Source organism: Passer domesticus, chromosome 4 (assembly GCF_036417665.1).
Source record: "Passer domesticus isolate bPasDom1 chromosome 4, bPasDom1.hap1, whole genome shotgun sequence".
Classification (NCBI taxonomy): Eukaryota; Metazoa; Chordata; class Aves; order Passeriformes; family Passeridae; genus Passer; species Passer domesticus.
In genome coordinates this window covers 28554177-28581606 of record NC_087477.1, presented here as the reverse complement: position 1 = coordinate 28581606, position 27430 = coordinate 28554177, and the positions used below count along the sequence as shown (strand labels likewise).

The 27430-nt window shown below is 42.8% G+C and overlaps 2 protein-coding genes across 6 annotated transcripts in view; one reads left to right on the top strand and one right to left on the bottom strand.

The window, feature by feature from the left end:
* The window catches only part of LIN54 (lin-54 DREAM MuvB core complex component), a 39729-nt gene extending 22761 nt beyond the window's left edge, over positions 1-16968 (bottom strand). For 2 of the 5 annotated variants that reach the window (XM_064416812.1, XM_064416813.1), the window contains exons 1-2: positions 15208-15229; positions 453-1183 (exon numbers count right to left, since the gene is read on the bottom strand). In XM_064416812.1, coding sequence (XP_064272882.1) covers positions 453-1183; positions 15208-15214 — 738 coding nt within the window. In that variant the 5' untranslated portion in view covers positions 15215-15229. Of the gene's footprint in view, positions 1-452; positions 1184-15207; positions 15230-16312; positions 16423-16812 lie in introns of those variants that run through there. The other 3 variants (XM_064416810.1, XM_064416811.1, XM_064416809.1) reach the window with 3 other exon arrangements.
* Positions 16969-17159: 191 nt separating this feature from the next.
* COPS4 (COP9 signalosome subunit 4) lies at positions 17160-26077 on the top strand. The gene is made up of 10 exons (XM_064416814.1): positions 17160-17395; positions 18485-18564; positions 19297-19448; positions 20436-20539; positions 21301-21454; positions 22567-22717; positions 23033-23203; positions 24479-24594; positions 24958-25042; positions 25520-26077. Exons 1-10 carry the CDS (start codon positions 17319-17321, stop codon positions 25651-25653), a joined length of 1224 nt encoding a protein of 407 aa, XP_064272884.1. The 5' UTR covers positions 17160-17318; the 3' UTR covers positions 25654-26077.
* The last annotated feature ends 1353 nt before the right edge of the window (positions 26078-27430 follow it).

The window sequence follows — 27430 nt, the reverse complement described above, 5'->3', positions numbered from 1 at the left end:
ACACCCTTCTGTTCTTTTTCAGATGCTTGAAGTTTTTTTCAGAGCTTTTTTTAAACAAACTGAACGTAACAGGCAGAAGCTACTCTTCCATAAAGGAGTGCATACTTCGAATAAACAACAGGCATATAAAGTTGAATTCAGTCTTCCTGAAAGTATGCAGAATTTATTTTTATAAAATGAAAATAATGAGAAAATTATCTTCAGTTTACTGAATAGCTCACTTTCTCTGAGGCAAACCCTAAGTTTCTAGACAGTAGCTAGAGGCAAACAGCATAAAATGGCAAACGCATCCACAGATGAAAGCATGGGCTAAGAGCAGCATTGTATTTTTTTAATACAAAGAATAAATGCAAAGGCTGAAAGCAACAGTGTGTCAATCAGTGCAGGAAACAGACAACAACTGCAGCAACAGAACTGGTTTTAAGATGTTTCATCAGCATAACTCATTTTACCTGTACTGTTTTTACTTGCTGGGACTGCAAGACAGAGGGCTGGGCCGCAGTGTTTATCAGCTGACTTCCCTGCGTCAAAGCTGAGACACCCACAACAGGTTTCACTTCCGACCGACCTCCAATGACAACTTTGATTTGCTGGCCTTGTACCTTGGAGTCTCCAGCCTGGGCTTGGGACACGGCCTTCTGCGACTGCGGGAGCTGGCTGTGGGGTAATGCTAAAACAATAGGCTGGCCAGACTTGCCCAAAGTTGTTACAATCAGCTTTTGCCCGTCTGGTTTAATACTCTGACTGCCTATTTTAATATCAGTGGCCTTGTTCAGAATAATCTGATTAGCTGAGATAGTGACAGGGGTCTGAGCACCAAGTTTATGGAGGCCACCTGGAAAGGCAGGCTTTACAGCTGCGTTCACATCAGGGCTTGGGGCTGTGGTGGTCAGTGCAGCATCTCCTGAGTGGCTGCTGGGCGCAGGAACCGCTTCCGTGGTGACCGTGGCTGTGGTCGTGGCTGAGGAGTCGCTGGTGGTGCTTATGTTCACTATTTCTTCCAGTTCTGTTTCCATGGGAATAGACTCTCCTCCCATCGGCGACGACACGATAACAGCCTCGATGCTGTCATCCTCCACCAGAGTTATGCCGGTGTCCATGATTTCCTCAGGGAGCAAGCTGTTGACTTCTGCTGAAACCACCTCCATTTTAGTAGCTGTGGCAGTGATGGCCGGAGCAGGTACTGCAATATTTTAAAAAGTTATTGGCTTCCAGAAAACACATACTTTCAAAGCTTTATGAATAATATTACCAAAGAAGAAAACACAGTCAAAATTTTTCAGACTGAAAGTATTGTGCATGCACAGGAGGATTATCATGGGGAAAAAAAACTGTTACCAAAATGTAACACACTAAGCTGAATTTAGTCTCAGTAATAACTTACATCAAACCTTTACAATATCATTCACTGAAGTAAAACAACAGCATTACCAGTCCACTCTTCACACCACAGTACACAAAGAAGCAGTGTCTCCCCCCTGAAAATATGGGCACAGATATTTAAATTCACTGAAGTATAAAGCAAGAATTAAACAGCTTTAAAAAAAATCTAATAGATGATGATGTCTTCTCATACATGCCAACATTGATTACCAGGTTATCTTGCTCAAGAGACTTGTTATCCATACCAGATGTAACATTCTTGCCAAATTTTCATATTGGAAATCTCAGAAAAACAAATGACTGTTTAGTGATGGACTTAAACAACCCCAAAAGCTCAATCAGCAGCCACCTATCACAGGATCAAGCCAAAGCCCTGCCACTCACAAGATGAAGAGATAATCCCTTGATGCTGGCTATGAAAAGAAGAGCTCAGTGATTTTTTTACCTCAATACTCACCAGAAAATATAACACACAAATTCATGATTAATTTGAAAGGTGTTCTAAACACAAAACAAATAACACACCACATGAAAAATAAAAGGAATTTTTTTAAAAGCACCCAAATTATGTATTAAACAAACCCCTGAAGCGAGATTCAAAGCCAGAGTCACGTCCACTTGAGAAACCTTACAGACATTGCTGGAAATGGCCACACTGTACCATTCCCCTAAAGCTGTATCAGTGTCAAGAGTCTGAAAACAGATCAGATTAAAAAGGCATTTTCTGCACTTGCTGACCCCATGAGCCCACTTGGGCCCCGGATGGGTGAGCACACCACGTGGGTGTCCCTACATGCTCCTGAGTACTAATTATAAGCTCAGGGGACAAAACCCTTGCAAATTCTGTTTCCTACTTGCTAGGAAAAGCAGAGCTGAGTTTTAATACTAATTCATGAGGAACCGTGCCAGTGAAAACACTGACCAAATGCAGGGGTGACATTATTTCCTCTGAAATCGTCGTGGGCCTGTTTTGTACAGCAGCTAACTACAGAACAGCTTCATTTCACCCACAAGGTGGAAGGATTGGGGAAACAAGCCCTGCTAGAATTACACAGTTTCCATGCTGAGCTCCAGACTGGAGCAGTCCTGGCCTCCCTGATTGCCAAGGGTGCCACTCTGACCCCCCTCACCTCAGAGTGCCAGCCAGCCCAAACTGCCTTGACACTCAAGAAGCCTGAGCTCTGAAAGAACTGCACTGACAGTCGAACTCAGGGCTTGCTTATTGGCAGGCATTTAAAGATACAAAATTATCTTATGTCACTGCCAGAAATACCTCCTGTGGAAAGCATTTGAACCGCAGTAATGCCTGCACAGTGATGCCAGCCCTGGTAAGCAGCCCTAGACAAAACAGCCAGCTCCGAGGGACACATTAGCAATAGTACCATATTGCTGCCTTAAAGTCAAACAGGTTAACTGCATAGATGATTACTCAAAAGTAGACTGTTTTTGAAGACAGCATATGTTAAGCTCACTAGGTCTTCTAAGCTGTATCACTTGACTGTCACCTCAGCAACTTGCAAAGGCTTGCGGCTCAGACAGTAAAACTTCAAACTATTTCAGACACAAAAAATAAACCTCAAACCAAAGCATCATCCTGTTCTATACTGATATGCACAGAGGGCTTGGATCCAGAAGTTAAAGACTCCTAGTGTCAAGCACAACCCATGTAATGATTGCCTCCAAGTTTGAAAAGGAGAGAATCATCTAAATCAGACACCAGGAAAACCACCTCACTCTGTAATTATAAATAGTTTTAAATAACTTGCTTTTGGTTTCTATTTGTACATGGTTTTCCCAAGAAGAAAGGCCATTCTTAGCATCTTTTAACAGTATGATCATAAAATACTTAAATATATCTAAATAGTTTTATAGTTCATCAGTTATTTGCATTCTTTATCCTTGCCATTTGGTTATGTTACAAAGCAGTAAGTGCTTATTAAATACCTATATCTAGTTAAAAGCATATTTATATTAAAATACATGGAATCAGGCTTCTAAACAGCATTTTGAGTCCAAACTATCCACTGTCAGTCAGAATGCAGAAGAAAAACACATATCACATCTAGTCTGGAATCAGATGAAACAGAGAAGTGAAAAGGAAAGAAACATTACTCATAGTTACTCGATTAACAACTTATGGCAATCACATAGGAAGATTTTGCAGTTATCAGGTCATTTTAAACTTATCTTCCATATTCAGGCTAGTGTGTTCAACAGCAGCAAAAAAGAACCATAACACAACCCACTGGCTCTATTTCTTCACTGCAGGTTGGACATGACTGGAATAGATACATGAAAGGCAACAATGAAAATTTCATCGTGGCTATACCAGAGGCTGCTGTCAAAGGCAACTTCAACATCCCTGCAGATTTTTACTTCTTGGTATCTAGCCAGGATTTCTCAACAGCTCATCTGTTTATTTTTTACTAATGCTTTTATACAGTTTCCATTTTTCCAGCTCCTCTACTAAAGTGATTACCAACAGAAAAAGCATGCCAACCTCTTTAAGATCCTAACAGCCTTGAGATCAACAAAAGGTGGCAAATAGTTTTAACTATTTGAACCCTTAAAAGTTTCCTTCACTTCAGCAGCTATGTTTTGAGTACCGAATAATGCACAAGCGCTAATTACAACCCTTTGAAAAGATGCATCACTATGTGCTTACTCAAACCTGAAGGAAAAAAGCAATCTAGACCAAGCGTTTAAGCTTCAGACTGGGAAACTCAGCAAATATCCTAGGTTCAGATTACTAAACAGATAATTTTAGCCTAAAAAATAATGGCCATACAATTAAATACAAGTTCATCCAAAAATTCACATAATGAAGATTTGTAAACACAGTTAGCTCAGAACACCCAACCAGCCAAACACATAAAAAAAAGTTAGAGACTAAAGCATATTGTCAGCAAAGTCCTGGAACAACAACTCTGGAAAGTGCTAGTACAGTAAGGAAAAGGAGTGGAACAAACTCAGCTTGAGCAAATCACCTGTGATCATCTTACTCATAAAACAGATTCTTGTTCTTGATATTCAGGAAGAAAAATATATCTATGATGGTGTAAAGGATAAAAGGATAAAGAGGATTTGTAAGGAAGAGAATAAAGAAGATCAGGATTGTAGGCAAAAATACAGAATGGTGTCCGACAGGTATCTGTGAATTTTGATCATTTTTCTCCACCACAAGCATGTCACTGCAAAATCTCTAAGAAACTCTGTTAAAAGTATTGAGATCAATCATATCAACATTTTTGTTAATAAAATACCAGAACAGCCACACTAAACAGGAAAATAATAATAATTTAAAAATCAATATAATTAAGCACAGTGATCTACAAAGAAGTAAACAAAATGCAAGACATAAAAATGTCTCATACTTTACAATAACTGCATTTTACTACATGCAGAAATGCCTCCATTTCAGTAAGAATAGCCAACCTTCCTACCTGCAACCATGAGCAGTTCGAGTGGGGTGACGGGCTACAAAACCACCAGCGCAAGCAAAACCCACATTTATAAATTCAGATTACACAGAAACAAGGCTGCTGAGACCAGCTTTACATGGACTCCTGGGAAGGTGATGCATGTTAGCAAGGACACGACAAGAGAGCAGAGGGCCAAGGCACTCATCCCCATTTGTGGCTGCTGGCCTGGCAGTGCTCAGCCATGGGAGCAGTCTGGTATAGCCCAACACATCTGGGAACACTGGCCAGACCCGAGTCGCTGGAAATGCTCATTTTTAAACCAAATTGCCAAGTGTCACTTTCACCAGAAAAGAAGGAAACCAAATCAGTAACAGTTTTTATGTGAACACCTCTTGAAGTACAAAACAAACCCACACCACCCAAAATCAAAAGGCTCATAAATGCAACACATCTAAGGTATCCCTGAAGCAGCAGGGATTCTCTTGAGACAAGTAGGAAAATCCTAAGTGAAACTAAGTATCATTGCCAGATACAGCAGCATCTGTTAGTAGTTCATCAAAGCTGGGACAGATACACTTAAGAGTAGCACCCTTAAGAGCCAGCAAGAGCAAATATTTTCAGCTTCTGAGCTAAAACTGTGCAAAAACCCTTAAAAAGAAGTATGAAGAAGAAATATGAAGACTGCCCTCAAGAAAGGGGAGAATGAGCCTGAAAACTTGAGTCAGATGACTGGCAGAAAAGTAAGAGTGGACAACCTAACAAGTAATTGTTCACTGCAAGTACAGTGGACTCTACTGAAAATGAATATAAAAGAATGCAGGATCAACAGTTGATCAGCACAAAAGGGGTAACATTTGGATTTTCCATAACTGAGACAAAAATGTGCCAATACCATCTCTTCTCTTTGCAATCAAGGTGCAGCAGAGGACCACCACCAGGCTATGGCTCAGATGTGAGGACTTTAAAACTCAAAAATCCCACATTACATGGTTTCATTAATAAAATTGGCATATTTATACCTTACCTAACAAACGTTTAAAAACATAATATATTTTGTTCCTAAGTCCATTCATTAGAACAAAGGCAAGAACATGAAGAAAAAAGGGGAAATACAGAATGGATCCTTGATGATTTAAGTGAGAAGCATGAGATGCTACCAACCACATTTTAGTTGCATAAAGGCATTTCAAATTTTTCAGCTTCTGCTTATCTGCTCTCTCCAATCCTGGCAGATATTTAAACTCCTGAAGGCTGCTGAGCTGAAGAAATCCGATTTTTTGGGACCTTAATACTTAGAGATTAAGCAATTTGAAATGCCCAGCCCTCAAGTGCCAGTGCCTAGACCTTTCTGCCAGGGCAGGGACAGGTAGCAGGCCTGTCTGCAAAATGTGTGCCCAGGTGTTGGATCTCCTGCAGCAGGTGGTAGAAAACAGTTGGATGGCTGGTTCCAAGCACAGGCTGCAGGAGACTCACAGTCCACAGCCAAAGAACCAAAAACTCCCCCACCTGCACACCCAGAAGGGACAGGGGAAATAATGATGAAGAATGGAGGCTTGCATCAGCAAGGACTGGCAGGAGGAAGAGACTTTTCCCAAAAGCTGAGGTGCCCCTGCCAAACTGCTTCACTGCTCTGCAGACTGAAGAGGAAACACCCATCACAGCAGGAAAGATGCTGGAGCCAAGGCAGCCCCAGCTTTGCCACCAGCAGGGGTTTGGGTGCTCAGACCACGGGACTCGCTTCAGAAACCTGGTCTGTGAGGGAACCATCTGACAGAGAAAGGAAAGAGATCTTGGTCCATAGGCTTGTCTGGATGGTGAGGAGGGTTTGAAACTGAAGTTGTCAGAAGAGAGAAACTGAGGGTTGTGATCTGGACCAGAGTCTGGTTGGAGGCCTGCAGCCAGCAATGTTCTCCAAGGGGTCAGTACTGGGTCTGGTCCTGCTGAACTTGCTAAATTATCTGGATGAATGGACACAGTGCATCCTCAGCAAGTCTGTGGATGATTCAAAACTGGGAGGCAAGGCTAATACATCAAGAAGTTGTGCTACAATTCAGTAAGACTTGGACAGAGAGAAACCTAATAAAATTCATCAAAAGTAAGTACAGGCTGGGGGCTGACCTGCTGGAAAGCAGCTCTGTGGAGAAGGACCTGGGAGTTCCAGGGGAGAAGTTCCATGCAAGCCAGCAGAGTGTGCCCCTCTGGCCAAGAAGGCCAGTGGGATCCTGGGGTGAGTTAGGAACAGTGGGGTCACTATCTAGAACTGCTGCACAGAGAGGCTGCAGAGTGTCCTTTTCTGCAGAAACCCACCCAGACACAAACACGTAGGCTGCCCTAGGTTCTGTTAGACTAGATGATCTCCAGAGGTCCCTTCCAACTCCAATCATTCCGTGATTCTGCAAGGAGCTGGAAGCTGCAACAATTTAAGTAGAATCCAGTGGAAACACTATATTGCAGCAGCAATTCATTCACCCCCTCTTCTTCCTCTTCCTCATCTTCCAGCTCTTGGGATGGAGGGGAATAAAAGCATGTTGCAATTATTCAACCATGGAAAAGTTACTAAGCTCTCCATGCTGCTATAATTACCAGATAATAGTACAAAATATTGACAAGGACACTTAAAACACAAAGAGCACCCACTCCTTCCCAAAAAACCCAATACACAGAGGAAGAAAGCAATGATGTTCTTTGCAGACAGGCTGTAAAGAAAAAAAAATTAAACTTTTCAAAAATATTCGTGTCTTACTGTCTTCAAAATAGAAATGTTTACACAACTGGATCTTCTTCCTTCACCACAAGAGCTGCTACAAATACACTTTAAGACTCACTATCCCGTGACCTATAGCTGTTTTCTTCACATCAAAACTATTTCTCATATAGAAGGAATCTCAGCATGCTACCACAGAAATTCAATTATACACCAAGTACAAAAGCAATTTTTACAATTAAACTAACAAGGACCTTAAAAAGAGTACATAACCAAAAATCCCCATGAGCCAAAGCCTTTCAGACAAAATGAAAGGTGGAAAGAAAAAGGAAAAAAGCTTTAACTAAGTTTTCAATAAAAGCAGCATGCCATACAAATTGCAAATGGTTGAATTACGGTACATGTACAAGTGAATGCGTTGTTTCCTAGAAAACCAGCATTTCAAAACACTGAGATATCTAGCTCTGGATTGGACAACCCCCTTTCCAACACAAAAAAAACCACCAAAAACTACATTGCCCAAAGGTACTACCTATAACAAAAAAAGATTATTAAGGAAGAACATTCCAGCTGTTGAGAGGTACTGAGCAGTATTACTGAACAAAACACAACAAAACCCCAAGCACTCACTCAGAGTCATTAGTTAACTTGCTGCTTGTTTACCACACAGCTCACTCACAGCAACTTTCCAGGGAAGTACTGGAAATAACATTCCGTGCAGCAGAATACTTCAAAGAAGTTCAGATTGCCTTCTGTAATGGGAAACAATGTTCTACTTTCAAGCAGAGCTTTAGGCAAACTAAAAATAAAATAGAAACTAAAATAAGAGCATTCCCCTTTACCCTTCCCTTGGTTTGCATGCCAGTTTCAGTCATTTTCAAAACATGCCATAGCACAAGAGGTGAAACACAAAACTGTACAGGTGCTATGACCACTAAATACGTTCTGAAGGTGTTCACTACAGTGAACAATCCAGATTCTGGGTTCATGGATTCCAGGGCCTTTACATTTAATCAAGTGCTCTTATAGTCCATACAAACTTGGGGTGAAACCAAAAGTAGAAAACCTTAAAATAACTTCAAGTAATTTAATTTTTTGCTGTGTTTAGTAAGCCAACAGTAAGGCATTACAAATCTAAAGTTACATTGAATAAACATGTAGTGAACTTAGTTTGACCGATAAAAAACCAAAAACCAAACAAACCTGAAATGTGAGCAGTACTTATCACTAGGCCCAAAAAAATGCAGATTTTTGTCTTCTATATACAGCTTGAAATAATGGTCTTGCTTTCCAAATTCCAGACACCCCTTGAATGTGAGGCTATAGAAGAATTCAGAAGACACAGCAATATCACACCAAGAACAGTCTGAACAACAAGTGTGAAAACTACCACCATAGGCTCGATATCAAATTCCCCACGGACTTTTAGCAGGTGTTATCATATTGCACACCCTTAAGATCAGGCTTGCTGCCAGCAATTTCAGCAAGAGTACATTCTAGAGCTGTATTTATGAACAAGAGTTCATCACAACAGAATCATAACCTACCAGTTTTACTGAGACTTTGCCAACTGGGAAGCACAATGATGACCCAAGTGCATCTCACTTATACTACACTAGCACTGCCCAATTAGGTACCATACATGAAGTTCACTCTAACTGAAACAAAACCCCCCTGCCACGACACTGATTTCAGTGAAATATTTTTAAAAAATATGCTAAAATGGCACAGAAAATTTTGCCCTAAAAGCTTAATTCCTTATATGTCTCATGCAAGCATGATCCTTTTCAAAGTTAGAACACCAGAGATGAAAAGCAGAGAAAAACCTTAAGACAAAAAAGTGTCATGCTTTAAAGGTAGTGCTGTCAAGATTTCAACAGCAGTGAAAGCTGCTATGGCCACTACTGCTTTTTAAACTTATCTAGGTTTGCTTTCATCATTTTTGACTCATGTGGAGCATTAAAACAAAAACAAAGATAGCCCGAACAGTTCCTTTGCAGTGATTCACAAGAAAACACGCTTCTAGCTGCAATCTTAGCACTTCTACCAGCTTTAAACATGACAACACTACACAAATACAGAATATGTTTGCTTGCAGAAGGGCTGAGCTGAAGATAAATAGCTCACCTGCAGGCAAACCAGTACTGCATTCAGATTCCCTCATTCAGGAAAACCACTATTAACACCTCCTTCCCACTTCAATATCTAGATAAAGCACCTCTGTATTCCTTTTGGGAAAACTTACTTAAATCACTAGGACTGTGCAATAGCTGACTGACCTTTGTGGAATGAAATTCCACATTAAGATTTTGAGCTGAGATTAATTAAACAGGAGAAATAGGAATTTCTGTGGAATCTTCATCCCTGCTTCAGTACCAGGTGGGTCCCTTCAAATGCAGGCTGCTCAGACCGCTGAAGTCTCTTGTGTTGCAACATAACAAGCTGAAGAGCTTCTGAAACACTATCTCCTAAGTTTCATTAGCTGTAGGTAAGAAAACCAACAGCTTTGGATAGGCACTTCAAAAACCCGCAAAAACTTAAGAGACAGGACTAGCCAGAAAGAAACATTTCAGTGACTAGGATTACACTGTATCTCTTACAACTTTTGATTTCAATATGCTGAAAGTGACACGGCAAGATATCAACTCTGTATCTTACTCTATCCCTGGAGAAGCTTTATTCCACACATATGCCAAGGCCACTTAGGAAGAAGAGTTCTTTGGACGCACTCTCCATGCTGCTCACTGGAAAGGCTATTCCAGTGCCCAGTCATTCTCTGAGGGAGAAGCCCTCTCCTAACACCCAACCTAAACAAGCAGCAGGACTTGAGAAAAGCCCCAAATCTGTCCTTACAGGACACCCTTCCAAATTGGATTTTCATGCTAAACACACTCAGCCATCCCTTGGACAAGTCACCAGTACACTGTCTGAGTTGATACAGATCCAGAATGATCACCTCCTTCTCAGAATTACTAAGTGAAGAAACAACAGTACGCAAAGCCTTAACTGCATTTTTCCATGAAAAAACTTGTTTGGCTTTTTTTCATGTATCAAGATTTAGCTCTTTATTACATGTAAAACCAATTTGTGTATACGAATGAAGCTTTTGCCAACTTTTTTTTTTTTGACAGCTTTTGTCAGTTGACAATTTTGAGGGCTGGAGATTAACAGTGATTAACATATGACAGGACACTGGAGCTGACCTGCAGCTCGGCAGGTTCTCTGTGACTCAGCTGCCCCAGTTCATCACTGCACAGTGAACAGCACCACACACCCACAAAGAGCTGGACACACCTCAACCAGAGGCTGTCACTCTGTAAATTCTCCCACAATCCAGCTCAGGACACACACCCAAACAACTCTGTGCCAAACTGTAGAGTCCACTGAAACTAACCCAGCAGAGAAATAGAACTTGAAAATAACTATGGGAGGGATTGTCTTTCTGCAAAATTCTACAGCACCTGCATTTATCAATGTCGTTAAGAATTTTTGTTAAGGATCCAGGACATCCAACTTGTCAAAACCTTTTATTCAATCTATTTCTTTTTGCTGACATAACACCAAAACTCACCTTCCTGTTCAACAAAGAATGAGCTACTATTTTTCCCAGTCATTCCAGCAGCAATGGTAAAAATTCACAAGTGGCATCCCTCTTGCCTATTTTCTGCTTCTCTCCTGGGGAAATCCACATTTTTTTATCCACAAGAAACAGGAGTAACAAACTTTGCCAATATGATTGAGTGCAAAACTGACTACAGCCTTGCTGGTCATTGCAGTGTCGCCAGTTCACACTACTGGCACCAAAACTAATCTCTGCAAATGGAAAAACATCCACTGGTCCAGGCATTCTCCCAGCAAAGAGAAAACTTATTTTAAGAAAAGATCAATGCATAACAACACAAGGTTCATAGTTCCCAGAGAGTCTTGACAGCTTGCTAGAGCAAAGGACTTAGAACACCTACCGATGCAAAGTAGAATCAAGCCACACTTTAGAAAGTGAAGGTCACTCGTTTGCCTAAGTTGATTTCAAAGGGAAAACAAATCTTAGAGAAACAAATCCTTTTATTGGGTCATTTTATAAGCAAAACAAACTAAAGAACAGGCTAGGTAATCTCCTTATTTGCTGTGTTCTCTCATCCCTTTTTGACAAATACAAACAAGCACATCAACTACTCCAGGAAACTGAAATTCACAAAGAACACAAAAAAATAGGAAATGCAGTTCTTAAGAAACTACTGACACCAGACATGCTTTCATTCATTTGTTAGAAAAGCCTCCACAGAAGTATATGTATAATCAAGACTCACCCTGCTCTGCTGGCATATTGTCAAATGAAAGAGCACAATTGCATGTAGGTGATCTTGCTGTACTACATTTCTCCTAATTAACTGCCATTCTTCAATTTTGCTATTTTTTCCAATAATGGGTAAAATACTGTCATTCATTTTAGGCATTCCCCATTTTCTTACTCTCTCTGACACTCTATGTTTTATCTCTAAGACTGAAAAGTTTGTTTTATCATAAAGCAAAGAATTACAAAATCACTTGGCGCCGTGTTTTTCAACAGAGAGGCTTTTGTTTAAGCTTACTGAGCTAGAGATGCTTTAACAAAATGCATGTCATGAAACCAGAAAAAGATGAATCCACGAGGAAGCTACGATTTACAGGAGTAAGTGGAAAAATTAATCATCTAAGACTGCAATCTCACCATGTTTGCATATGTAATAGCAGAGTGAAAGTAAACAGCTTTAACCCAGTAACAAAATAGGTATGTGGAACACAGACAAAATAACTTCCATTCTCTTTCCCAATCTCCACATAAGACAAGTAATGGAGGCAGTTTGTCTGCATGCTTCCTAGAGGATCATGGCTCTAGGTTTATCAAATACAATAGCAATGGCAAACCATAGCAAGGGAAAAAACTCAACCTCACTCATTATCAAATGCTGAATACATAACCAGTGTAAGTATCCAGTCTTTTTTCCAATGGTTACAAGGAATACTTAAGAAAATACCAGGTGTTCTTCTACCACAAATTAACCATCTATAGTCACAAAATAGTTCCCAAGGCAACCATAATTCCCTCAACCAACGCACTCCATTCCCTTCCCATTATTCTACACTCTGCTAAGTGACTGCTCGCTGCCTGAGACACCACACAAACAACTGCGTGCAGCAGATCAGAAGAATGGCCAAGGTACACAAATTAGCAGCTCCTGCATGTTTAAACTGACACTTGTCAAGTGATACGTACATGAGAATTTTATATTACACAGTTGAGGTTTTTGGGTTTGTTCCATTTCTTTTCCATGGCAAGATCGCTTAAGTTCATGTTTCCACTGCCCTGTTTATAATAGAGGTGCTAGCTTATTTCTTTTTAAGACTAGACAAGGAAAAGAAAATCAACAAACCAACTTGTCCACATACCAGTTATGAAGAGATCCTTCTTCCCTTGGCAAGTTCTGAGTAATTTACGCTTCCATTACAATTTTAAAAGGAAAAGCTAGAAAACATTATATGTCAACAAACTGATAATTATGCACTAATAAAACAAGCACCCGCTACAACTTCCTAGGATTTAGTGTGAGCAATATCCTAGCAATACCTTTATTGCACGGTAATTTCAAACAGCAAATTTGTGACTTTGTGTGTACATGAGCAGCAGCATTACTTTCCCTGTATTTCAATTCCCCGCGTGTTCTCAGCACTACTGCTAAAGGTCTCCTGTCCACCTTCAGCATCTGCCTTTTTGTTTCCATCCATTTTCCCCCCTTGTGCTAGCAAACATCTGTATAACTGCAAGGGCAACCCAGATGAAGGGGCCAGGCAGGAGCAAAGCCATCCAAAACCAACTGTAGGTTGTCACAAACCCATTTTCTCCAAGCCACTGACACTGGTGTCCAACCCAGGAAGAAAACTAATCCACAAAGTAGTAAACAAATTCGGGTGAGTCAGTGTGCTGAGACAGCTCTGTTCAAAGTCTATGAGCACCAGAGCAGCACCAAGGGATTACACCTGAAAGACTTTTCACAGAAACAAGTTTCACCCAAGGAAGACAGACTTCTTGAGTCTGTAACAAACTGCTGTTACTTCAAAGGAACAGAAACCCAAAACAGTCAGTCCCTAAAGATGGGGGTTCAGCACATGCCTAGATCAAGACAAAAGATCAAAGCAGAGTCCAACACTAAGGGCATACCCCTCATGTGGGCAGCAATACATCCAAGAGGAGCAGGATGCTTCTGAAGGGGAGTGATGCACAAATTAAGGAGCTACCAATCTACATCCAGATCTGGAACATGGGAATCTCCCACTTCATGTAGCTTTGCGCCTCATGACTAATCAAGGGATTATTCTGTTAGTCTCCCTCTTTCTTGTGCAAGAACATTCTTTTCCAGACTTCTGATGTTGTCAGGTGAGCAAGCCTAGTCACAGGCTGTGCTGAAAGCCACATGCTGCTTATCAGCTTTCTGAGCAACTGAGGAAACCAAGCTATTCAAATATAAGGCCCGGGAAAATAGAAACCTTCGAAACAAGAATTCAAGAAACATTTTCCATTTCTCTTTGGAAGCTCCTGAAACTATGAATAATAATAAAAACCCTAAAGATCCTTGAGTTTATCTCCTAAGCATTTGCTATGAAGGGGCCCACCACACCCTTGCACTGCTGTAGTGTACGGTCTCTGTAGGACACTAGGATGTGCTTCTCACAGCATGTGAGCACTACCTCTGCAGCACATATAGAGAACAAAAGCACAATCACACCAAGTGACAGATAAGGAACCACAACTTGTTGCTGAAGCAGAAATCAAAACACAACCCCCCCAATCTACCTTAGTTCTCCGTGAAAACATTTTTCAAACATGTGTAATGGAAAATAGCCTAAGGGGCTCTGACAGTTTTTCCAAATCTAAAATAAAAGATATTGCAGTGTATGAGATAACATCTCTAAGGCTGAATTCTGACTCTTCATCATCATCCTTCTCATGCACCTGTGGTCAGCAGATACTCCACCTGAAAGCATTTAAAACTTCTCAAGAATTCTGACAGAACTGTTCAGAGCATTCAGTTACAAACGATCTGAGTGTGGACATCAAAGTATAAGCAAACCAAACATCAGCAGATAGCTCTTGATATGTAAGCTGAACAAGCAGCCTTGCATAACAAACTGCTGAAGCTTACCCCATCACAACGAGCATGAAGTACTTTTTTATCCCATTAGGGAGGCCGGGCTGTGTTTTCAAACACACTCTCCAAGGCAGCCTATGAGATTGTTTGGCCTACAAAGCAATACAACCACACAACTCTCTCTGGCTTGGTGCAACTCTGTGCAAGGCATGTAACTAAAGTGTAACTCAGTGACAGATATGTAAACTGAATATCTTGACAAACAGTAATTGATAAAGAAAAAAAGACAAGTCTAATGCATTTTATTTTACAAAAAAAGATTCCACTGACAGAAAAATAGATTCAGCTGATAACCTACTATTCTTCTTGCCTCCAATAAGCCAAAAACTATTATGAAGATAACCACATAATGATTCAGTAACCTGCTATTGCCAGTTTAATGTAAACATGGCAAAGAACACTTCAAATTACTTCTCTATATTCAGTATTTCCTACAGTAACTGTAATATATGTCAAGGAACTGTTCAGAAGGATGAACCTAATGAAAGGTGATTTAAATATGTCCTTTCCTCACCTGACATCTTAAGTCTGAGAGCTTTCCTCCTGATTACAGTATATTCCAGTGGACAGTTTCATGTGCTCTCAATGCCACAGGGCTTTCCAGAACCTCAATCCTCAATACCAAGCATTACAAAATTAGTACATGACATTCTTTAAAGTCAAGGCTACAAATAATTAAAAACATTCTGAATCCTGATATACCTTATAACGAGCAAGATGGTAACAAGAAAAGCTGTGACTATCCCAAAATATGGTCTGGCTACATTCACAGAATCGTTAAGCTGGAAATGCACCCTTGGAAATGGTCCAGTCCTACCTCCCTGACAAGACAAGGCCACTTGGAGCAGCTGACACCTGGTCCATGGTCAGGAGGGTTCCAAATGTCTCCACAGAGGGAGAATCCACAGCCTCCCAGGGCAGCCTGTTCCAGTGCTCTGCCACTCTCAACATAAAGTTCTTCCTCATGCTGGGGTGAAGCTTCTTGTATGTTTGCTTATGGTCATTTATCCATACCCTGTTGCTGAGCACCACCGAAATCACTGCTACTATCCTCGTGGCACCTGCTTTTGAGATATTTATATGCATTAATGACACCAGTCTTCTCTTCTCTTCTCTAGACTAAACAAGCCCAGCTCCCACAATCTCTCTTCATACGAGAGATGCTCCAGATCCTCGTCATCTTCATGGCCTCCACTGGACCCTCTCCAGGAGCTCCTTGTTTTTTTTTGTACTGAGCAGTCCAGAAGCGGACACATTCCCTGGGAGCTGGGCGCTGTCCGCAGCCGGGCAGCGCCGCTCAGGCCCCAGGCGCGCCCTGGCAGCGGGGTGAGCCGAGGCAGCGCCGCGCCCGCTCCGCGGGGCACGGCCGGAGCGAGCATCCCGCTGACACGCCCGCGCCGCCCTCGCCCACCCGCGGCTCCCCGGCAGCGACCCGGTCTGCCCGAACGGCGCCTGCCGGCGAGCAGCCGGGCCCGGGGCCGCCCGACTCGCTGTCCCCGGCCCGGGGCAGCCGGGCCCCGCCAGCCCCGGGCCCGGCGCGCCGAGCCCCGGCGGCCGCCGGCCCCGCGCGGTGCGGCCAGCGCGGCCGCTGCCCCCGCGGCCCCCGGGCCGGCTCTCACCTGGCGGGGGCGGCCCGGGCCCGTCAGCGCCGGCGGCCGCCGCCGTATTTCGAAAGATCCGCCATTTTCAGCCCGTCACCGCCGCTCCCGCCCCCGCCGCACCTGCCCCCGCCGCCCCGCCCCGGCGCCGCCCCCGAGCCGCCAACCCCAACCCCTTCCGCACCGGCGGCTCCCGCGCAGACCCCGCTCCGAGGGGCGCCTCGCCGCGCCGCGGGGCCGCCGTGACCCCGCCGCTCCGCCGCGGCTCCGGGCGCGGCTGACCCGGCCAGCGGCGGGGAGGGGACGCGCCGGGCGGGCACCGCCGCGGCGGAGGGGCGGCCGGGACCGACTGTCCGCGCTACCCCGGGCAGGCCGGCGGGGCCACCCGGGAGCCCGGCCCGCCGCGGGGAGAGCGCCCGCCGAGGCCGGGCCTGTTCCTTCCCGGCGGGAGGCGGCTGTCAGCCGTGCCCGCGCCCCGTTCCCTGTCCTCCCGCCGCCGCTTTCCCGCCCCTCGCACTCACCGGGCGGGCGGGCGCTCTTCTTCTCCCTCCGCTGGCGATGCCTCTCGCCGGTGCCGGCGCGCCCCGGTGCCGCTCCCGGCGGCCGCGGCGGCGGCGGCCGCGCCCGCGCCGATCCCGCCGCCGCGTTTGTTCAAAATCACGCGCCCCGCGCCATTCCCCCGCCGCATCCCATAATACCGCGCCGCCCTGGCAACCGCCGGCGCAGCGCCCCGCGCTTCCGGGACCGCCCCGCCCCGCCGTCCGCTTCCGGGGCCGCGCGCGGGCACCACCCGTGGAGGAAGGAGGAGGAGGCGGCGGTGCGGCCTTATCCCGGCCGCGGTGTAAATCCCGTGGGATAACCCCGTGGGATATTCCCCCTCCCGCCCCCGCTAACCGCGCGCGGGGCCGGCCCGCCCGCGCCCCCTCCCGCGGCCCGCGCGCGCTCCCCCGTCACGTGACGCGCCCGCCCCCCCGCGCTCGTGCCGCCGGCGCGCGCGGCTCCATGGTGGGAGGGGGCGGCGGCCAAGATGGCGGCGGGCGCGGTGCGGCAGGAGCTGGCGCAGCTGATGAACTCCAGCGGCTCCCACAAGGACCTGGCGGGAAAGTGAGTGGCCGGCCTTGGGGCGAGCGGTGCGAGCCGCCCGCGCGGGGAGGGGGCGGCGTTGCGCTGGGAGGGTGGGTCGTGCCCAGCGGCCGCGTTTCTCCGAATAAAAAGGAGGCGGAAAGGTTTCGCTTCGTGGTTGTGTAGTTTTTCATTTCACGGGCTCCCGGCCCCCTCAGGGCTCGGCTGCTGGCCCGGGGTTTGCCACAGCGACAGGCCGGGGGGTTTGTTGTCCTCTGCTGCCGTGGGTGTATCAGCGGCTCTGGTGTGATTATTGGGAATTATTGCCATTTGCGGCCGGTGCGCGTTTTGGAGGCAGCCCTTGGGGCTGAGCTGTGTGGCACATCGGTTTTACTCCCAGAGTCCACTCAGATGCGGATCTGTCACCTGGAATTCTGTCCAGTTGCTTGTGTGCTAGGGGGGCTGTGGATTTAGGATTTTACACTTCTAGGATTTTCGTGTAAAAACTCGAAAATTTTCCCCTCAAAATGTAGCTTCCACGCCGATGTAGTACTTCATCAGTGTCACACACACTGAGGCAAAGTTTCATTAGCTTGCTGAAACAATAAAAGATAACAAGTTATTTTTTGCAGGAATAAACACTTGAAAACACATGGAATACACCTGTGTTGCTGTCAAGTGGCTGTAACATAATATTTATCACAACACTATTTCTCAGTGACATTGAATGTGGCATTTTGAATTTTTTAATATCTTGATTAATCTGAATCTATGAGCAATACAGTTCATTACTTTTTCTATGTGCTATATTGGGCATTGTTATTTTATTATTATTATTATTGTTGTTGTTGTTGTTATTAGTACTTTAAACGTCCAAAATTGCACATATGATCTTAGATAACAAAATTATTGGGTTCTGTTATCTGAGAATCTCCAGGGATTTAAGAAGAGCCAGGTACCATTTCCAGGTGAATGTTTATGACACTTGGGAACAAACTGGAGAATTGCCACCTCAAGGTATGGGAAATATGAGCAAAAATAGGGCTCTGACATAGAAAGCATGCAGAGAGGCAGAAGTTCTTAGTGAAAAAAATGTGATTTTTAACATTTTAAAAATTTGTTTATGGACAGGTACCGTCAAATATTGGAAAAAGCCATTCAGCTGTCGGGTGTGGAGCAGCTTGAAGCTCTCAAAGCTTTTGTAGAAGCAAGTAAGTGCACAAGTGGGATAAGTGTTGTACAGTGAGTGCAGGCCAGAGGTCTGTGGGGTTGTGTGTTTGTTAGCTCTGCATGAGACTGTGTAAATGCAATATATTTTTGTCCTGTTGGAGCTCAGACACAGCAGGAGGAGGATCCCTCATCACCACAGAAGTGAAGAGGAAATGGATTTGTATTGTTACACCTTTCCAACCTGTCAGCAGTGGAAGGTGAAAACAAAGCTGTCTCTTGAGTGCTGAATTTGTGGTATTTGAACTGACAGCCTCCTTCTTCACCCATGTGTGAAACTGAAACCCTAACAAGAAATTGTTAGGCTTTGGTGTTTTGGTTTTTTTGGGGGTTTTTTTTGTGTTGTACTGGGTGTTTGGAACATCTCTGTAAATTATATCTGCTATAATGTTTTTAAAGTTGAGAATAAGCTTAGTGAGATTTAGCCCACACAGTTACTTTGTCTAAGATATTTCAGCAACTGAGAACTATAAATCAAGGTGAAAAATTCATTTATCTGTCAGGGGTTAGAACTGTGGTGACCTCTAGTGAAAATAGTTTCTGAAAGAATAGAAAAACCCACCTTTATAAAAAGAGAAAAAACAACCGACTTCACTTGCATAGTTTTTAGAATTTAAGTATTCAAATTTAATGTGAAAACAAATTTTCACCTGTAGTGAAGGCACTGAAAAATATTGCATCCTTCTGTGCTTTTCTTCTGTGCCTCTCTGAACCAGTGGTGAATGAGAATGTCAGCCTGGTGATCTCGCGGCAGCTGCTGACAGATTTCTGTACACATCTTCCAAGTCTCCCTGACAGCACAGCCAAAGAAATTTACCACTTCACCTTGGAAAAGATACAGCCCAGAGTTATTTCATTTGAAGAACAGGTGAGAGATAATGGTGAGATGGGTTTTGTGGGTTTGGCTTTAGTTTTTCCCCTCCTTATCTGCTGACTATTTTAAGCCTTTCAAAAAGCTGTTCAAAGCAGGTATTTCTACTTAAGAGTCCAGTTTTTCAGTCCTCTACATGGAAAACCTGAGCTGAATGCAGAGAGCACTTAGGACTGTGCAAAGATTAGACTGTCACTTCATCATGATGATGGGCATGTAATTCCTCTGCTTCCAATAATTGGCTTGTTACTGTGAAACAGTCCTGGAGCTGCTGGAGGTGTCTGGAGAGACAGGCTGATATTCACTGTATTGCCTTTTACCTGAGGAATAGAACAGACAGGTGGTGTGAAGAGCATGCACCTTAAAAAACAGCTTTTGTTTAAAAATAAACAAATTTTTTGTGTGGCTAAATTATTTTAGCCATAATCATTTTACCAGGGAAAAAAAATTCTTGAAATCTAACTCTGCTTAACTACTGAATATGCTGCTCTGCTTTTTCAGTTCAATTCTGTGTTTTGTTGTACAAATGCACAGTATCATCTGAGAGAAGTTGTTTATATAAAAAGCCCTTAGGATCTAGTATAGGATTAGAAGTCAAGGCAGTTTCTGCCATGATTTTTATTTGCTTCTCTTTATTTTTTTAAACAGCTTTTACTCTGAGCTAAACAGGCTTGCATGTATGTCATCATGATTATGGATAAATTAAATTCAATACATCAGATGATTTCTTTTTCCTTACCCACACTTGCAGTTAAAAACTCACTTAAAAACACTTTACCTGCTGACAGCCACTCTCCAAAGCAGAAGTTTCTTCGTTAGGATCTAATCACAGATCACCTCATTCCTACCTCACAGGCATGATATGAGATGCTGCAAGAAATGACTTGTGACTCCTGGTGCTGCAGTTCTTGAAAGATTTGTTTCATCTTTTGAAAAGCTTTATAACTGATGGCTACTTTTGCTGTTGATTTCATTGTTCTTCAGGTGGCTTCAATAAGGCAGCATCTTGCATCAATCTATGAGAAAGAAGAAGACTGGAGAAATGCAGCACAAGTGTTGGTGGGGATCCCTTTGGAAACAGGGCAAAAGTATGTTACACCCAGTTCTGTGGTGTTAGCTCTGCCTGCTCTCTCTGTGCTGAACTAGACCAGCAAGTGAGAATTTTGGGGTTTGCTGCACCAGAAGTTACCCACTATTAATTAGTCTTGTTGATAAACAAGTATTTTTAACAGAATTTTGCAGAAATGTTTCTAAGGTTATTGAAAGGTCCTTGGAAGGGGGCAGTTTTTCAATGTGTCTACCTTCTCAGTTCAAAATGAACACGTAGTTTGACACTGGATTTGGATATTAACAAATGCAGTTGGGGGATTCTTTTGTGTGTTTGTGAGGTGGGGTTTGGTTTTTTTTGGGATTTTTAGGTGTAGAATCCTTGCAGTAATTTTTCTCTGGCAGTCCTTTCCCCTTTCTCATTGTGCACATAGAAGGAATTTCTGTAGGTGTTGCCTATTTAGCACCTATTTTTTGCACTGCAAGGTTGATTCTTAACTCAAGTGGCTCACCACTGGTGGCAAACTTCCAGTCCACAAAAAACAGATTATGAGAGTGTACATTTTGTCTTGGTGGGCAGCATTATTTCTACTGGTGTTTGCAGGAGCCAGTTCTGTATTGGCATTCATCTGAAATTTCCTTACTCTGTACAGAAAGCACTAATTTGGCAGTACAGAAGAAGAAAGCAGGGTAAAGCAAATGATGCCAAGTGCTCAAGAATCATAACAAATGCTAAAGCAGCTAAGAGCAAAGGTAGTTCTGGAGCAACTCTGAGCACTTGCTTTTTTTCTTTCCTCTACAGGCAGTACAATGTAGATTATAAACTTGAGACCTACCTGAAAATTGCCAGGCTGTATCTGGAGGATGATGACCCAGTTCAAGCAGAAGCTTACATCAATCGAGCTTCCCTGCTTCAGAATGAATCAACTAATGAACAGCTGCAAATCCATTATAAGGTTGTCTAACCTGCTTTATTGCTTTCTCTTTCTAAAGGCAGACAATTCCACATTAAGATGCTTTAATGCAGTGCCACTAAAACTTTCCTCATTAGAAAAGAGACAAAGGGAAAAGCCATATGGTTTTGGGAGCTTGAGAGACACATCTTAGCAGTTATTAAACTCATTCCTTACCATTTGGAGATAAGTAATGGTCCCTTAAATGCCAGCTTTACTGATAGAAAATAAAAACTAGGCTAAAAAGCATCTGAAATATTGTTGAAAATATTGCCTCTACCTTTGTCTATAAATCTAAGCAAGGGAAAAAATTGCATCCCATATTAGAGACAGTAGTAGTCCTCCCACCCCCCCAGTAATTAAATAAGTTCCATACATAAAAGTAACTTAAAGTCTTAAGTAGTAAATTAACTGCTGACATTCCTGCTTTTTTGTGGGTTTACTGTGTACATAGTTTGTACACAAATTTCTCAAACCATTTTAATAACTCATGAGCAGTGATGACTACAGTGTAACAGAACTGGTCAGGTGTGGTGGTGTTTAAAATTCTGTGACACAAAGCAGATGTGCCACAAGCAGTAACTCAGCATCTGGTGGGTTTTGTTTGTTGGATTTCCCTTTCCTTTTTTCCTTATCCCATATTACATTTTGAAGTGTGCACTCAGTTGAAAGTGTAAATATTTTCTGTGAATCTTAGAAAAGCACAAAGGAAGGAAGAAATATCAGGTGGTATTCCTGTGCTGAAAGGGGAAAGCAAATACTTGAAACATAAATTGCTGTCTAAGTGGTAGGTGTCACTGCCAGTAGTGAAGGGGAAACTCACACAAGTACAGTATCAGCTGTACAATATTTCAATTACTTAGGCTCAATACTTGTCTTTTAGACATTTGCAGTGGTTGACATGTGAGCAGTGGTGGGAAAAGTCCTTTCAATTGATTTCCTTGATACTTCAGCAAGGACTTGTCAAGCTAATTCTTTGAAGGCACACATTTCCCTGGGAAGCAGAAGAGCAATATTTATGGGAGCTATCACCTGACAGTGTGCAATGTTTACACACCTGTGTTATGCAGCCACCTCTGCTGCTTTCCTTTTCCTGAGCTGTCCTTCCTTTCTAGGTTTGCTATGCTCGAGTTCTCGACTACAGAAGGAAGTTCATTGAGGCTGCCCAGAGGTACAACGAGCTGTCCTACAAGAGCATAGTCCATGAGACTGAGCGGCTGGAGGCACTGAAACACGCACTGCATTGTACTATTTTGGCATCAGCAGGTAAAATGCACCTTACATTTTTGTGTAAAAGGTATTTTCCCTGAAGCAAGTCGGCTTGTGTGTTACTTGTGTGGCTGAGATTTGGTGAGGAATCCAAAGTCAATGTCAGAATTATGTGTTGGCAGACTGTTAGCTCAGAGTTGGATTAGGTCAGTGTCTTTGCCTTTGAACTGAACCCAGCTAAATTCCTTCTTCAGTAGAGCTTTTTTGGCTGTTATTTGCATGCATTGGGGAAAAAGGTAACTTCCTGCTGTTTACCTCTAAGTACTCAGTGTTTTGGTGGTCAGTTATGAGAATTCCTCTTGACTTTCCTAGGACAACAGCGTTCCCGCATGCTTGCTACTCTCTTCAAGGATGAGAGATGCCAACAGCTTGCAGCCTATGGGATCTTGGAGAAAATGTATCTGGACAGAATTATCCGTGGAAATCAACTACAAGAGTTTGCAGCTATGCTAATGCCTCACCAGAAAGCGACTACAGCTGATGGTACACACTTCTCTAAAACCTTGTAATGCTAGGTGTTCATCCATGGGAGTTAGACTTCCCAAATCAGCCAAGAAGGGTTGTGGAAAAGAATTTATTACTGCTTTTAACAAATATTTTTCAGCATGTATAGTTAGATAGTAAAGCTTAGCGATAGTTCATCTTTCTGATTTGCCATTAAGGTTTTGAAATACTCATCTGGAAGATAACTTGTCACATTTTCTTTCCCTGTCCACGTACAGTCCTCGTCTCTGACAACTTCCCAGTGTTTCTAACGCAGTCTCTGTCCTCCTGAGCTTCTCAGGCGCTGTTGAGAGTAGGGTGCCTAGAAACCCATGACCTGCATTCAGGCCATAAATGGTCTGTACTGATGATATATTTATTGGAACTGCTTCCTGACTTGACAGGAAAGTGACATAGTGCAGTTTGGGCCTCACACACGTCTCCACTGACATGACACTAAGTCCTGAACATCTGAACAGTCAGAAAAAATGTCAAGTAATGACTTAACTGGTATCCTAAACACACTGGTCTCAGTTTCCTAGACTGGAAGAATATAAAAGTGGAAAAATACGTAAGCATGAAATACCTCTGAATCAGGAAAATCTTCCTAGTGAAAATAATAGTTGATTAAGGAAAAATAAGTAACCATGTACTTGCAGAGTGAAAACTGAGTTAAAGGTACTTGCTAGCAATACGCTGCATTCCTTCCCTTGGTGACTTTGTTATTTATTTATAACCTGTACTGTTTGTCCTTAAAGAATGCACGTTAGCTGGTGTTTAATAATGTGTTTATCTTCAGCTAGAGGTTATGGGGCAAATGAGTTTTATTGTTGAAAACAGTTCAGTCAAGGGGAGAGACATCAGATAAGGATTTATCACGAGCAGAGTAAGAGAGAGGTTAATTGTACCCCCAAGAGCCATAATGATCAATAAGAAAACCCCCAATGGTCTTTCCATTTGTCAAGCGAGGATCACAGGAGGTCAAACTCCTCAATTCAGACAGTAAGTCTTGTAGGAAGGGCTCCACTTGCTTACTCTAGAAATTAAATAAAGGGTTTATCTGTTTTGAAATCAGCCACGTGCCATCCATTTGTTTCTGTCTGCTGTCTCTGTGCAGCTTAATAGGGATGCAAGGCAGATGCAACTGGACCTTCTGCACATGTAACTCTTCAGAAAAAAAAAAGAGAAGTGTTTTTTCATTTGCTCTACTGTATAAACCAATCTTTCAATCTTACAGTAATGTTTTGGGGTTTTTTTCCTCATCTAACCCTAAAGGTTCCAGTATTCTGGACAGAGCTGTTATTGAACACAACTTACTATCTGCAAGCAAACTTTACAACAACATTACCTTTGAAGAGCTTGGAGCACTACTAGAGATCCCTGCAGCCAAGGTATCCATTCCCTACCTTTTTATTTTTTTTTTAAACAAGGAACATGAATAGCATGAGAAAATATTTGTGATAAATATTAGGAAAACTAGTTAAATATTAGGGAATAATTAAATATTCCATGTTACGAGGAAGGTTAAGTATCTAGCACATCTTATGAGAGTGGGAGTAGCACAACATGGAAAGAACAACAGTGGAGTTAGATGCCACTGATAGTTTGTCTAATCATTTAATGTGTGCTGTCTGTAGGTTCCTTCCCCACTGTGTGTAGACCTGGTTAAAAACCCATAAGACTATTAAGTCTGAATAATTTCTGAATTCTCTGGGAATGGACTAAGTTTCTGACACCTTTCCTTGTTATTCTAGGCAGAGAAGATTGCTTCTCAGATGATAACTGAGGGTCGCATGAACGGATTCATTGATCAGATTGATGGAATTGTTCACTTTGAGAGTAAGTGCAGCCACAGTATAATTTATTTTTTTAGCACCTTTCACAGTGAGCTTTTTGAGGTGGTCCCTGCCAGGATAAGGAAATTATTAATAATCCCTTCTGCCTGAAGTGAGCTTGCTCATCCTGCTGTAGCCAGGAGGTGGCAGAGTTGGCCATAAAGGACAACCTTAAAACACTTCACCCACTCCCTGCAAAGGGCTTTGCATCCTCTTACCCCCAGGAAAGAGTGAGTTTATTCCATCAGTCTCCCTCTGGGAACAGGTTTACCAGGAAGTTCTCTGTTCCACTCTGCTTCAATGCAGGAGTTAGCCTTGTAACAGGCAGCCAAAATAATTGCAGCTTCTGAGTACAGAAGTGATCCTGGTGTCCCTGCAAGGAAGGCTTCCTCTGTGAGCTAGGTGAGGGCAGTGGCAAAAGGAAAGGTTGCAGCTGACAAAGCAAGGGAATTGTTTAGTATTGGTTGTTTTTTCTTTTCAGCTCGTGAAGCTTTGCCAACTTGGGACAAGCAGATTCAGTCCCTGTGTTTCCAGGTGAACAACCTTCTGGAGAAGATCAGTCAGACAGCCCCGGAGTGGACAGCGCAAGCCATGGAGGCCCAGATGGCTCAGTGACTGTGGCCCCCTGTCCCAGAGGAGGCATCACCTGCCTGCTGTGCCAGCAGGGGCAGCTGGGCAGGACTGGGAAACAAACAAAACACTGTCTTCACTTCCCCATCTTCTGCTTTCACTATGGCTTGGGACAACACTAGCTGATCCCGTGTTTGGTGTGACAGGCTCCCAGTTCTCTGAGCTTAGATTGATGCTCTTGCTGCCTCTGCATTGCACTCTGCTCTGTGGTTTTCATTTTAAAGAAACTGTAATGTCTGCAGCAAGCTTTGGGTTTGGTTTATTTAATTTTATTTTTTCCCCACTATATTGCTATAGCTTTGTAGCCCATTACTTCCTCTGGTGCGTGTTCTGCTGTGAAAATAGAAGCACCATGTTTCTTTTAGTTGTAATTATTCTAATAAAGGCTGATGTGAGCCACTTGGTTTAAGTGTTGTAAGAACCTGTGGTTTGGATTTTTTTTGGTTTTGTTTTCATGTTTTTCTTAAACAGTAACTTGAAATAAAACAGATTTTTGTAATTGCATTTTCAGCTCCTGAAAATGTTAAATGAAAACATTTTTATTTTTCTTTCTTTGCTTATGAAATGCAGGTCAAGGTGTCCTGTGATAAGCAGGACAAATTTGAAATGCTTATGTACAGCAATGAAGTACAAAAGTGCCCCTTCTGATGTTTATCAGCCTGGAGTTGGGCACTCTTTACCCATCCTTTGCTTTGCCAGATACACACATTTAAAAAATATGACAAATATTTGGGTCTTCAGAGACTTCTGTGCTTGGCTATCTCCAGGCTGTTGCAAACTCCATCCACTCAATTATCCACTCAGTTGCATATCTAGCTCCATACCTTGGATCCATCATATTTTTCAGTTTTTTAATAGCTTAGAAAAACAAAACCAAGTTGGCTGATAAGGCACACATCCCTGAAGAAAGGAATTAATAAGTTTCAGGATGTCAAGCACAGCAGAAACTAATTGCTATTAAATCAAGATCTTTAAACAGGAATGAGCAGCATGCACACTTGCAGTACTTACACATGTCATTGTTTGTAAAGAAGTGCTTCATTTTGAGGTGTGTTGACACTACTACTCAGTAATAAACTGTCTGGTGAGTGTAGATCCAATTATGGTGTTCTTTGCTGTGCAAGTGCTGCACATCTTAGTACAACATCATCATAAAAGTAAGAGCAGAGTGATGGCATAAGTGGTGAGAATGGGCCGAAGGGTATTTTGACCACCAATTTCCAAGAGAAATTACTTGTAATTTGTTTGAAGTGGTACTGGCTGAGAATTTTCTCTCCCTTCAAGAGAAATGCTGACACAGTCACTATTACTTTGGAGCCTGTTGTGCACAGAGCTTGAAGAGTGGAGAAAGTATGCTCAGTGGTATCAGTCCAGCCACTGGAGATACAACCTGGACAGGGAAGTGTTAATGGACATTTTCTCACAAAAAATCAGATAGGAACATAAATGGGAGGGGTTATACTGTCTTACTTTGTTCTTATTGTACAGTTAACAGTTTTCAGTAAGGGAAACTGGATCCACCATTGTCACATAAGGTAAGTAGTTAAATGATCTACCAGCAGATCAACAAGTGACTTTCGAGAATCTTTCATGATTTTATAATGATAATCATTACCACTCCATGGCAATCTTGTTTGTCTTAATTCTTTTACCTTTATTACTTGTAAGGGCAGTGGTTCAATACCTTGAAAGTTTTCTTTTTATTTCTTTTTCCTTAAAGTAAATCAGCAGGTACTCTCAATTAGAGGGATGACGAGGAATA